General features: G+C 43.3%; 1 protein-coding gene across 1 annotated transcript in view; it reads left to right on the top strand.

The window, feature by feature from the left end:
- LOC102447295 (dynein axonemal heavy chain 5-like) overlaps positions 1-14426 on the top strand; it is a 296662-nt gene that overhangs the window by 270453 nt on the left and 11783 nt on the right. The window contains exon 74 of the mRNA XM_014581788.3: positions 3257-3389. Within this exon, the coding sequence (XP_014437274.2) occupies positions 3257-3389 (133 nt within the window). The remainder of the gene's footprint in view (positions 1-3256; positions 3390-14426) is intronic.

Here is a 14426-nt window from a genome sequence, read left to right as displayed (position 1 = left end):
TCTGAGTAACTGAGGTTCCTAAGTTCCATTTTCCAAAGTGTCTACGGGTATGTCTACACTACAAAGTTAATTCGAACTAACGGAGCGCTTAGTTCGAACTAGGTAATCCTCATTCCACGAGGATTAAGCCTAGTTCGAATTTACTAGTTCGAATTAAGGGCTCTGTAGACCCTTAATTCAAACTAGTGGGAGGCTAGCCCTCCCCAGCTTTCCCTGGTGGCCACTCTGGCCAACACCAGGGAAACTCTATTGCCCCCCTCCTGGCCCTGGACCTCTTAAAGGGGCATGGGCTGGCTACGGTGCCCATGCCAGGTGCAAGCCTGCCAGCACCCGGCTAGCAGACCCTGCACCTGGTACGGCTCGAGCCAGCCACCCGATGCCCCCCAGCCCTCCCCCTCTTCCCGGGACCAGGCTGGCGGCTCCCGGGAGCTTGCCCAGGACCACAAGAGGCGGGCACCCGCCTGGTCTAGTGCAGACATCGTGGCCCTCGTCCACGACCTCCGCACTAGGCACAGGAAAGTGGCCGTCTAGGGCAGGAGAGCTGCCAGCCTGGCCACCCAGGAGCAGGTGTGCATGAAAATCAAGGTGGTCCACTGAGACCTCCGACCCTGAGCCCTGAGCTTACAATGGCCGTCCTGGGTCAGACCAAAGGTCCATCTAGCCCAGTAGCCTGTCTGCTGACAGCGGCCAACCCTAGGGACCCTGGAGGGGATGGACCGAAGACAGTGACCAAGCCATTTGTCTCAAGCCATCCCTCTCCAGCCTTCCACAAACTTTGGGCAGGGACACCACTCCTACCCCCTGGCTAATAGCACTCCATGGACCCAACCTCCATGACTTGATCTCACTTCTCTTTAAACGCTGTTCTAGTTCTAGCCTTCACAGCCTCCTGCAGCAAGGAGTTCCACAGGTTGTCTCTTTGCTTTGTGAAGAACAACTTTCTGTTACTAGTTTGAAGCCTGCTACCCATTCCTTTCCTTTGGTGTCCTCTAGTCCTTCTATTATGGGAACTAATGAAGAACTTTTCTTGATGCACCCTCTCCACCCCACTCATGCTTTTATAGTCCTCTATCCTATCCCCCCTCAGTCTCCTCTTTTCTAAACTGAAAAGTCCCAGTCTCTTCAGCCTCTCTTCATATGGGACCTCTTCCAAACCTCTGATCATTTTAGTTGCCCTCCCCTCTCCCAACCTCTCTCTTCCCCTCTCCCACCTCCTTTTCCCAGTCTCCCCGAGTTTTGTTCAATAAAGAGAGATTCTATTTTTGACCACACGTTTTCTTTATTTTGTACATCAAGAAGAGGGGCTAGGGAAGGGTAAATGGAAGGAGGTGAGGGAGGAATGGGGTACGAGCCCCCGATGGGGAGGACTGGGCTGGCTCTGTGGGCTTCTGGGGGTGGAAGCTCTCCTGCAGCCCCCCAATTGCCCCCTCACCCCAGATGGCAGCCTGCGGCAAGTGCAGCCGGTCTGATGGCCGAGTGCTGTGATGTGCCCAGTGTGGGCACTCAGGACACTCCAAGCCAGGACTGCTTTGCAAGCGGGGCACCCCTGAGAACTGTCTGTCCGGGGTGGGGGTTGGGTCCCTTTAAGCACAGCCCTCGGCTAGCCTGAGGCAGCAGCTCCACGCTCTAAATCCTCATCTGATGCCCTGCCGGCACTGCTTCCAGCTATCCTTAATCCCGGTTCAGGGTCCACTTAATGTGGACATGCTAGTTCGAATTAGCAAAATGCTAATTCGAACTAGTTTTTTAGTCTGGATGCGTTAGTTCGAATTAGCTTAGTTCGAATGAATTAATTAATTCGAACTAAGTTAGTTCGAATTAGCGCTGTAGTGTAGACATACCCTACATGTGCAGCTACACAGCACTAGAAATAAGATATGCAATTTGAGCTATGCAAATTGTGTATCTTATCTCAAATCTATTTGGAAATACCTTATTTTTGAAATGTGGTGTGCCTACACAGCGCCAAATTTCAAAATAACGCACTATTTCAAGCCATTCCTTATCCCTCATGCAATGAGGTTTACCAGGATGGCAAAATAGCGCACCCATTATTTCAAAAATATTTCAAAATCATGGGCAGCTTGTGTAGATGTGGGGTATCCCAAATTAGCCGTGCAGTGTAGACTTACCTTACATCAGTTAAGACTCTACCCTTAACAGAAAAAAAGAACTCTGCCTTCTAAAAACTCTACCCTAAACAGAAAAAAAATCTATAAAATATCACTAAAGATTTTCATCTATCCTATTAGATATATATAAAATACTCTATACAGTGGTGCAGTCTGAAGAATTCAGTGATATCTGTATACCCATGGTGGCTTTACTTACCTTTTAATGCAGTTACCTAGACTTAGCATCCTGACTGAGGTAGGTGCTTTTAAAAAAAATCTCCCCAAATATTTACATATTTTTATATATCCCGCTTAACAATAAAGGCAGGCTCCCTCTCACTTTAATTCTACAGGCCCAAAAGAGGGAGAGAAAATGCAGTTAATATATTTTACAAATATATAAAAGTTTCCTAAAGATAATTCTTCCATACACTAGTATTTTTAAGGCTATTATTTGGGACCTAGCAAAGATACAGGAGAACCTCAGAGTTACAAACATTTCAGGAATAAAATGTTTGTAACTTTGAACAAGGCATTATGGCGGTTTCTTTCAAAAGTTTGCAACTGAACATTGACTTAATACAGCTTTGAAACTTGACTGTGCAGAAGTACAATGCTGCTTATAACTGTCTTAATCTAAACGAAACAAGCACGGAACCAGATTCCTTACAATGTCAACTCTTTTTTTTAACCTTTCCCTTTATATTTTAGTAGTTTACATTTACCACAGTTCTGTACCGTATTTGCTGCTTTTTTTTTTTTGTCTTGGACATGTCTGACTGTATTTCGAGTTCCAAACGAGTTGTGTGATTGATCAGTCAGTTCGAAACTATGGTGTTTGTAACTCTAAGGTTAGAGCACAGAAGTAAATGCTGTGCCCCTTCCAAAAGCTGGCAATCTCCCCTTCTTTGAGACAAAGCTCCTTTTTACTAGGCCTGATGAGCTACAACATACTAGACCAGAAAGCTGGCACAGGATGAGCACTGACGATCTGTTACTTTGTCAGGGGTGGGAAGGTTGTAAGGGTTTTTTAGGTACAATTTTAAAAAATACCTTTGTGCTTTTCAAATTGTTACCATATTTGTAGATATGTGTATTGCTATATAGCTATAATAGCTATGTTTTTTCTAAACTCTGTTTAGGTGAAAGCCCAGTTTCTAAAGATGGGAGCAATTCAACCCTTAAATATATTTCTACGTCAGGAAATTGACCGTATGCAGCATGTTATATCAAGAGTTCGTACAACATTGACTGATCTCAAACTGGCCATAGATGGTAAGTGTATAATCTTAGCGCTTTAATTTCTAAAGGATTATAACAATATTACAGCACTAACATGCTCCCACATCTACATTGATTTATGGTGCTCTGGTCCTGCAAGTCACTGTGCACTGCAGCACTGATACGCCCACTTGAATCCCACTGAAGCCAGTCCATCTTTACAGAGCTGCACTGCGTGCCTGGCTATGTCTATACTGCTAGGTTATTTCAAAATATTAACTTCCAGAATAACTATTTTGAAATAAGCTTATTCCTCTTCACAAGCAGGAGTTGTTATTTCGAAATAGGCGTGGTAGTGTGGATGTTTACCTTGTTATTTTGAAATATGGGGAGTTATTTCCAAATAACTACTCAGTGCAGACATGTCCCCATGTGCTACAAATTGCAGGATTGGGGTCCTAAAATGTATGCCAAAATGATTCAAACTGAGCCTTAATTTTATAGACCTAAGAAGAAGGCTAGTTACAAAATTACATAATAATTAGCAGGCAGGCAGTGGCATTCTGCATGTTAGGGATGGTAGAACTTAGCTGAAGGTAAGAGATGAGCAGTAGTGGAATGAAGGCTTATGATGCTTTCGGTTTTCTGCTTCCAACCTCCCATTTTGACCATCTGGCACAATGCTTAGATTGAATGAGAATATAAAACCAGACTCCCAAAAGAAAAGCCTAAGAAGGGTTTTTTTTCAGTACATGGAAGTAAATCTTGGTGTCATCCACAGATTTTATAAGAGCACTATTCATTCCATTATCCGATTCATTCATGAAAATATCGAGTAGTACTGGACCCAGGATTGATCCCTGTGGGAGCCTACTAGTTAAGTCCCCTATTTGTTTTTGTCAGCTTATTGTTTTGTACTTGTATGGAAGACTCTTGGAATTGCCTACTTCATGCAAAGTGAAAGCCATACAGTAAGTTCTAGATGTATGTGTCATGTGCGCTAAGTATTTTACATAGTTATTTACACTGTTAGTAGGGAGAGATCTTTTTCCTGTTAACTTATTACTTGAGAAAACTGAAATCTTCCCGAAAGTCCTTACATAAACTTATAATAAATTAAAATTTGCTTTTGTAGCTGACTGGGTCTGAGTGATTGTTCCACAGACATTGTTATATTAACAGTGTTAGTAAAATGTATATACCTGTGGAATACATAAATGACAAGACCTAAATGGAAAGCAAGAGAAAGAAAATTAAAGTCAGTGTAGACTTCAGAAGTTACTGTCATGTTCATTGTGAAAAAACTCTTAAGATCAAACACACCATTCCATTATAACGAAAGTGTTGACCACCCTAATATTACAAAATTAATACTACTGCTGCTGGAATATTTTTCAGGCATAAATTTATGCCAGGGTGTAAAGCTTGAGAAAAATGAGTCAAAGTTTCTGGGAGATAAAGCAGTGGAGGTTCAAAACAAGGACACCTTGCTGACAAGTGTAACTTAGAAAAAGCTTACTTTGGAAATCCCACACATGATTAATATGTTGCCTTAGCTGAGTACTGGTGCCTTTTGCTAGTCTTTATAGGTTTCAGTTGCAGATTTAATATATATTAAAAGCCTTTTCAACATATGTTTTGAGCTCTGCAACGATCTATCTAATGCACACTGGCTAGTATGGTAGCTTCGGGTGCCTCTTAAATACCACATTAGTGTCATATGTGTTTCCTAAGCTGCACTATCATAATCCTGAAGTATCCATGGCCCCTTGCAGACATAATATAAGTTTATGTGCCTGATAAGTACCTTGTGGAGTTCCTCAGATGTGTAGTTGTCGAAGCTGACATTCATCTTTACAAAAAATAAGACGAAGTATCATGTTTCAGTCAATAGGCCAGATAGCCAGGAGGAATGATAGCTGAAGGTAGGGTGAGACTGAATTCTATTCCCACTGTGATTCCAATGAGTCATAATGCTTTACATACATTACACATGGCATTTTACAAACATAGTTTGGTTAGATCAGAAAAGAACATGGTAAACTAGACATATAATTTTATCTCCTCCATTTTACAAGAGGAGAAGTTGGAGCTCAGTGAGCTGATCTTGCTGTGTTAGCAACCAGATTAAAAGCATTGTTTCCTACAGTGTAGGATCCTATTGACTTCTAATGACTGGCTGCAAAGATGAAAAGAGCTCTAACACTGCTAAAGATAATGACATTTTTGTTTAACTCAGATGATGGGGGCCTGTGCATTTGAATGGAAGAGTTCTTTGTTCTCTCCCCCATTGATTCCCACAATGGCTATATGGGAATCACATAAGGAGTCATCCAGGTATTCCTCTTCTAGAGGATAATTTTATTTGGGGATGTTTGGGAACATTCAATAAAGCATTCATAAAATGTGGTAATTGGAAAATAAACGTTTTTTCAAGGGGAATAAAAGCTAATGTGTTTTGTCATCTCGTAACTCAAGAACATTTTGTCCCAATAATTCCTAATTTCCATTCTTTTATTCTTCTTATCCAGAGGTAGGCTGGCTCCTCTGATTATCTTTTTCAAAGATACTTTTGTACATACTCCCTGAGTTTCCAATATCTGAGTTATGAATATCTGCACATACAAACATAAGTTCTCCTGCAGCCTCATGGGAGCAGGCAAGAGGTGCAGGTGGCAGTATGTTGTGCAAGTGCTGGCTAGAGGACTCCGGAGGAGCAGAGGGAGGCTGCGCTGCCAGGAGAAGTGGCATTTTTAAGGGGAATCTGCTGCTGCTCTCTGGCCACCAGCTGCACTGAGTCCTCCAGCCTGTACTCACCACCTTCTGATGTGCAGAAGCTGGGCACAGCCCATAGGGAGGAGAGAGAACAGCCAGGTGCCCAGAAGCGCCCTTCAGAATCTTCACCGATTGGCCTGGGGGCGGGAGGCACTCCTCCTGCCCTACCCCCACCCTGCGAGGAGCATGCGACACTTCAAAGCGCCATGCGCTCCTCACAGGGTGGGAGGAGGCTTCGCACGCTCCCCCACCCCCAGGCCAATCAGGGCCTGGGGACGAGGGAGTTGCGCAAAGCTTCCTTCGCCCTGCCCCCACCCTGTGCGAGTGTATGGCACTTTGAAGTGCTGTGCACTTCTTGCCGGGTGAGGGGAGGGTGGAGGAAACTTTGTGCGCTCCTCCTGCCCCCAGGCCAATCAGGGCTTGGGGATGGGGGAGCGTATGATGTCTCCTCCCTCCCTGCGAGGAGTGCTAGGTGCTTCAAAGTGCTGGGTGCTCCTTGCAGGGCGGGAGGAAGCTTTGCGCACTCCCCCGCCCACTGGACCCTAATTGACCTGAGGGTGGGGGAGCGACAGGGCCTCTCCGGGCCGGATCAACCCACTTGGGTCCCTTTTGTTCCCCCCTGTTCTACTGGCATGGTGTGGCATGGCTCTCTCTCTCTCTCTCTCTCTCTCTCTCTCTCTCTCTCTCTGTGTAAATACATATTATATTGTTTTATCATCTTTCATCATGATAATGTGTGGGCATGTAGCTTTGATACCTATGCTGATACATTTTCAAGACAATCTGCAAGGCTAAATTATGTGTGATTATTATTTTTTCAAATGACAGCAGTTTTATGGACTAGAATAAATAGCTATTGTGGAGAATGCATCTCAGTTTACCTTGGTGGTGGTAGCCTACCTGGCTATATCCAAGGAGGTTGTTGGGGATGGGCAAAACAAACAGGAGACAAAAGAAGTGTGAAGATAAGATACAGGATGTGAGAATACCAACAGTCCTTGAGGGAATTATGGAGGAAGTTATGAAGTGGGGAGTGCCCCTGCTTAGCTCCAGCCAAGCTGGTAAGCTTCACTCTTCCCATGCCCAAGTCCAGGATCGAAGTGGGCACTTAGCCATTTAAAGAAATCAGGCCTAGAAAAGAAAAAGAATTGGGTGTGTTGCCATGAGCCACCCAGAGAGCACATTCCTCTCCTGGAAGGGATGCAAGGAGGGACAGAGAGCATACTGCAGCGGGGCAGTCTGCTTTTTCTAGCCTAGAAATGGCAGTAAGTGGGCTGAATAGAACTTTTCAAAGAACGATTAAGAGTGAGGTAAATTTGAGTATAGGCTTTTGTTGCTTTTACCCTTTGCTCTGAATCCCGTGTACCTTTGAGTGAATGAATAAATATGGCTTTGTTCTGAAGCAATTGTTTGAGAGTCACACTCATCAGCCACTGTCACAGGCTCCCAGAGCAAAGGTTTTACAGGAGCAGAACTTGTTTGGGCCTGTTGGGTTAACATGGTTGGTTCTAACAGGTGCTGGGTTGCTGACTGAGCCCTCTGTCACGCCAGCTCCCATATAAGACAATAAATTAGAGGTGGCTGGAGTAACCTGGCCCTAATTGGGGAAGCAGAGACAGCTGCAGCTGACTTTGCCTGAGGCTGTAGAAAAGCCTCAAAGGCAGGACGCCAAGGGGGGCAGCAGAAAAAAAAAAAGGAAAAAGGCGGTGAGTGGCAGCAGGGAAGCAGCCCTGCCTGCACATGGTGAAGGGCCAACTGTACATGGTGAAATGATGGTGGAAACAAGCCTATGAATAAGCTACACCAGAGTTTACTAACCCTCAAGTGCCTTTATGGACCTAACAGAGACACAAGCGAAGGGCAGGGGCTGCTGTGATCTGCTTTGCTACATTAGTAAACACAGCGGCTGTAGCCCAGAGAGGCTTGTGGTAGGAATGTGTGGCTTCACCCAGATGAGGTGAAGGTAGCAAAATCTGTCACTTGAGGGGTGCATGTCAGAGACACAAAAAGGTGTCTAAAGCACAGTTTGGTAACCATGACAACTATTTATGTGCGCTATCAAAATATAGGCACTAGAGGCTTGATTCTCCTTTCATTCACATGGGTTTTATCTTTGTATAACTTCCTTGCTTCAGTTATAGAATCATAGAATCATAGAATTATAGGACTGGAAGGGACCTCGAGAGGTCATCGAGTCCAGTCCCCTGCCCTCAAGGCAGGACCAAGCTCCGTCTACACCATCCCTGACAGATGTCTAATTAACCTGTTCTTAAATATCTCCAGAGAGGGAGATTCCACCACCTCCCTTGGCAATTTATTCCAATATTTGACCACCCTGACAGTTAGGAATTTTTTCCTAATGTCCAATCTAAATCTCCCTTGCTTCACTTTAAGCCCATTACTCCTTGTCCTGTCCTCAGAAACCAAGAGGAACACATTTTCTCCTTCCTCCTTGTGACACCCTTTTAGATATTTGAAAACCGCTACCATGTCCCCCCTTAATCTTCTTTTTTCCAAACTAAACAAGCTCAGTTCATGAAGCCTGGCTTCATAGGTCATGTTCTCTAGACCTTTAATCATTCTTGTCGCTCTTCTCTGTACCCTTTCCAATTTCTCCACATCTTTCTTGAAATGTGGAGCCCAGAACTGGACACAGTATTCCAGCTGAGACCTAACTAGTGCAGAGTAGAGTGGCAGAATGACTTCACGAGTTTTGCTTACAACACACCTGTTGATACAACCTAGAACCATATTTGCTTTTTTTGCAACAGCATCACACTGTTGACTCATATTCAACTTGTGGTCCACTATGACCCCTAGATCCCTTTCTGCCATGCTCCTTCCTAGACAGTCGATTCCCATCTTGTATGTATGGAACTGATTGTTCCTTCCTAAGTGGAGCACTTTGCATTTCTCTTTATTAAACCTCATCCTGTTTACCTCTGACCATTTCTCTAACTTGCTAAGGTCATTTTGAATTATGTCCCTATCCTCCAAAGAAGTTGCAACACACCCAGTTTGGTATCATCTGCAAACTTAATAAGTGTACTCTCTATCCCAATATCTATATCATTGATGAAGATATTGAACAGTACATGTCCCAAAACAGACCCTTGCGGAACTCCACTTGTTATCCCTTTCCAGCAGGATTTAGCACCGTTAACAACAACTCTCTGACTACGGTTATCCAGCCAATTATGCACCCACCTTATCGTGGCCCTATCTAAGTTATATTTGCCTAGTTTATCAGTAAGAATATCAGGCGAGACCGTATCAAATGCCTTACTAAAGTCTAGGTATATGACATCCACCGCTTCTCCCTTATCCACAAGGCTCGTTATCCTATCAAAGAAAGCTATCAGATTAGTTTGGCATGACTTGTTCTTCACAAACCCATGCTGGCTATTCCCTATCACTTTATTACCTTCCAAGTGTTTGCATATGATTTCCTTAATTACCTGCTCCATTATCTTCCCTGGGACAGATGTTAAACTACCGGTCTGTAGTTTCCTGGGTTGTTCTTATTCCCCTTTTTATAGATGGGCACAATATTTGCCCTTTTCCAGTCTTCTGGAATCTCCCCTGTCTTCCATGATTTTTCAAAGATCATAGCTAAAGGCTCAGATACCTCCTCTATCAGCTCCTTGAGTATCCTGAGATGCATTTCATCAGGACCTGGTGATTGTTGGATTGTTCTTTATTTACATCTGTGATGGATAGAAGGAGTGCTGGCCAGCACCTGGTGACTAAGGGGTTAAACTCAGGTTAAATCACTTGATGGTGGCACTACCCCCCAAAGTCAGTAACTCAGGAGGTGGGGGAGTTTGTAAGCAAAGCCTATAGAGGCAAGGTATGTAAGGTCCCTTGCAGGCCCCAATCTTCTGCACTTGTAGTGCCAGAGTGGGGATCAGCCCTGACAACATCTATGCACATGAAAAGAGAATCAGGTTTGGAAACTCCAGGCCTAGCTAATGCCAAAGTTTAAGAACCCAGCCACTATTTCAAGTTGCACATCTGGATCTTCACCTTCCTAGCTGAAGACAAATTCTTCCAAATGAAGAGGTTCAAAATTGTGGTCCAAATCCAAAACTTCCCATATTTCAGGATATCCAGATCCAGCTTTTTATAGAGAAAGGTGTGAGCATAAATGGTAACAAGGGATTACTATTCACACATAATTAGGCCTGCAGGGATTAAATTTGTATCAGTAGATGTCAGTGAGTATCAATTTCACTGGACACACACAAATAAATGACAAACTAATTCCATCTACAATCAAAACTTACAGCTAGGCAAAATAAGAAAAATGCTGCTTAACTCATGGGTTAGATTTAAGGACATTTACTTTATACATTTTGATATGTGACATTGACAATTTGTGTTTTACCCGTTATAAAGCCTTAACTTTTTGAATTTCATTGTCTGCCATCATTAAATAATTGTTCCCACAATTGTGAGAATTTAAATAGTGCTTAAACCCCATAATGTCATGCAACTATAAAGATTTAAATTGCTAAAAATTTGAAAAATAAGCATATCTTATCCATCAAAATGATGAAAAAAATGAATTCTGCCAAGCCTTCAGATAAATAAACCGAACAAAGCTTTCATTCTCTTACGTGGTGAGTCACTGAAACCAGAGCTACAGATTAGTATAAATGTGCTAGGATGTAGCTGTGCAGCTATTTAACATAATTACTTTAATTAGCAACTAAAACTATAATCTCGTTCAGTGTTGAATTGCATACCCATGGGAGCTTTACAGTGCCTCTTTCTCTGCACAGTAGTTGGAAGCATTTGGAAAAGCCTAAAGAGGCTACTCGACAAGCTGGGGTGCTTTGTATGTGTGCCTGACTCAGCTCCGCGATGCTCTACTGCCCTTGCCAGTGTGACCACAGCTACCCTGCTACTCATATTTTCCCTAGCTTGAAAAGAGCTAGCATGTGTATGTATGTGCAAGCACAGAAATCATAGTGCAGACATCAGAGTGAGAGAGGCTAGAAACCTGCCTTAAAAGCTCCGATCTATGTGCAAGATGGTTACAGTACAAATTATTTCAGAAATATCAAAACGCCCCTTCCGAGCACTTTAAATGATGTGACCTTTAATCTGTCATCTTAATATGGGCTTCATTGCACGCATGAAAGGGAACCCGACTACATAAAATCCAAAAATAACTGTTATAAACAGCAGGCAAGTGAAGTTCATAGAACATTTCAGCCAGTCACATTACATTCATAAAATGTTCAGCTAGCCCCGTTACAATGGACTGCTTCCCGTGTTCTATTAGTTACATAGCAGAAATGTATGGTGTTTCATTAGTCACTCAACCCACCCAGTGTCTGCTTTCCAGTCCTTGTTATCTGAGTGTTCCTCTTCTGGAATAGATGGATCTTGCCCTCTCATTTGGTAATTAATTCCGTTTCTCCTCACTATTTTAACCAAAGCATATGAGCTGCAGGAATGCATAGCAACACCCACAGATGGCATTCAGTCTGCCCTGGTGCTGGAACTCAAGTAGTATATCCTTGCTGCCAAAGCTCACGCCCCCTCACTCACACGCCCTCACTCACATAGCTAAGGCCAGGGCAATGAGCACATCTTCTTAGCCTCTACAGCTCTTTTGTTAAGCTTGTTTCATGTTTGTTAACAGAAGTCCGGTTTGTTATTTTCAGCGGCACTCATGAGTCATTCCAGAAGGACATTTGAAATAGTGTTCCAAGATGTCGTGGCAGACTCCTTGGTCCACACTGCTCTCTTGGGCTATGTCTACACTGCGACGCTATTTCGGGATACTGGAGTATCCTGAAATAGCTATCCCGCATCTTCACAGCAAGCCCATTATTTTGGGCTCTCTATTCTGACGTCCCTGTAAGTTTCATTCCATGAGGAGTAAGGGACGTTTTGGAATAGTGGGCTATTTCAGAATTTAGTGCTGTGTAGACAGCACCAAATTATGCAATAAGCTATTTCGAAATAAGATCAAAATAAGGTATGCAAGTTGCGTAGCTCAAATTGCATATCTTATTTTGAACTACAGTGCAATGTACACATAGCCTTGGGAGTCTGTCACATAGTGCACTGGGAGCAGAGTCTGGGTGTGTCCTGCTAACTAGGAGGCTATAGCACAGGGAACTACCTAATGGGGGTAGAGAGGGCATAGCTGGCTTCCCCTGTCACAGCCCCTGGTTGTTGGTTGTGTCCGCATGGGGAGGAGGAGTGCCCAGAGAGCAATGAACTCTAGCTAACTTCTGCTGGCAGAGGGTCCATTATGGTCCCTTATACTTTTCTAATCTGTTTTCCACCCTCATCAGTGTATTGTTTGAGTGCATTTTGTGGTGCAATTTACATCAGTCATGTGTGGGTCTTTCTTCTCCCTCACCCTCACCTTAGAAGGAGAGAATTGTGTGCGCAGAAAAATGTTTTTGGTGCTTTTTTGTAATGTAAATTCTGCTGTGTTTATGTTAGAGGAGGCCAGGTTGAAGAAATGAGTCTTGAATGTGGAGAAAAGGTGGTGAGGTTTGTGATACTCTTGGGATGATTCCTGGAGGAGTTTGTTCCATTGTCTCCGACTGAGAGAGTTCTATCTCCTTTACAGACAAGCTTTACTTTTAGTGGCAGTGGAGTGAAGTTGTTAACAATGGTCTTGATCCCAGAGCATTAGATTATCTTTTAGATATTCTGGACTTAGGCCCTTGAGCACCTTCTAGATAAGGACTAAGAACTTGAACTTGACTCAATGGTCCACAGAAAACCAGTGTTGCTGAAGAGATGTGCTGTAGTGTTCTGTACTCATTGGAGTTTCCTAAAAGCTAGCAGTTTCTTGCCTAAGACAGACAGGTAGCGACAAAGACAGGAATAACTAAGCCAGGTCATTGTTTTCCAGAGAGTGATGGAGCCTTACAGCCAATTGTAGACAGTAGAAAACACTATTCATGGATACTGCTGTCAGAGCTTAGTGTTGGCAAGGAATCCAGGAGTACACCTAAACTATGGAATAAGTTTGGTTCCTGGACACACCACTCATTTTCTCACCGCTGGCTAGTCAAGTTTTATCTATGTGAACCAGAGAATAGTGTAAGAAAGAGGTTTCCACAGTGTGAACCAAACCCGAAAACAGCAAGAATCTGCCGGATCATTTGCCTTCCCATTCAGTTCACCTTCCTTTCCCTCCTGTGTACAGTTCCACAGGCCATCTCCTTCCATCTGCAATGACATACAATCCCTGTGGTAACTACAGCAGTTGTTTATATTGAAATATCATTGTAACTAAGGGTATGTCTACACTACAACGTTAATTCGAACGACCTTAATGGGGGGCATCGGGTGGGTGGCTCAATCCGTGCCAGGTGCAGGGTCTGCTGGCTGGGTGCTGGCAGGCTTGTACCTGGCACAGGCACCGTAGCCAGCCCGTGCCCCTTTAAGGGGTCCAGGGCCAGGATGGGGGCAGATGAGTTTCCCTGGTGTTGGCCAGAGTGGCCACCAGGGAAACCTGGGGAGGGCTACCCTCCCACTAGTTCAAATTAAGGGGCTACACACCCTAGTTCGAACTAGGCTTAATCCTCGTAAAATGAGGTTTTCCTAGTTCGAACTAAGCGCTCCGCTAGTTCGAATTAAGTTCGAACTAGCGGAGCGCTGGTGTAGCGCCTATGAAAGTTAATTCGAACTAACGTCTGTTAGTTCGAACTAACTCTGTAGTGTAGACATACCCTGAGTTCCAGTCAGAACTGTGGTATAGTGGGCTAGTTGTTTTATTTATTTTAGGTGTCTTTTAATACAATTTAATAGCTCAAAATATGGAGGACAGACAGCTCATTGTGCACCAGCAGCAAGTACTCCACAGGTCAGAGGCTGAGAACCTCTGGCTAATAGAATATTGTGCAAGTCACAGTGAAGTTAATTATTTTACAAGCACTAAATGCTAACCTTTTAAAATGGAAACCACTGCCAAAGAGAGAATACTTGACTGTATCCCTGCCATCTCTTTACTGTTTCATTATTTTGGTAATGAAAATGTATAAATTTACCTGTAACAAAATAATTGCAATGTATATATTCTCTATCGATACATGATTCGAATGTAGATGACATATACAGTATACAGCTCTATCTCATAGTGTGAAGGGAGACCATTAATTATATATAATTATATATATATATTAAAGGGAGACCACTATATATATTAATGGTCTCCCTTCACACTATCAGAGAGAGGGATAATATATATATATATATATATATATATATATATATACACACACACACACACACACAGTTCATCACATTTATAAGCACCATGTCAATACAATGAATATA

This window comes from Pelodiscus sinensis, chromosome 2 (genome assembly GCF_049634645.1).
Source record: "Pelodiscus sinensis isolate JC-2024 chromosome 2, ASM4963464v1, whole genome shotgun sequence".
Classification (NCBI taxonomy): domain Eukaryota; kingdom Metazoa; phylum Chordata; order Testudines; family Trionychidae; genus Pelodiscus; species Pelodiscus sinensis.
The sequence above is the reverse complement of the archived record's forward strand: the minus strand, read 5'-3'. Positions and strand labels throughout refer to the sequence as shown.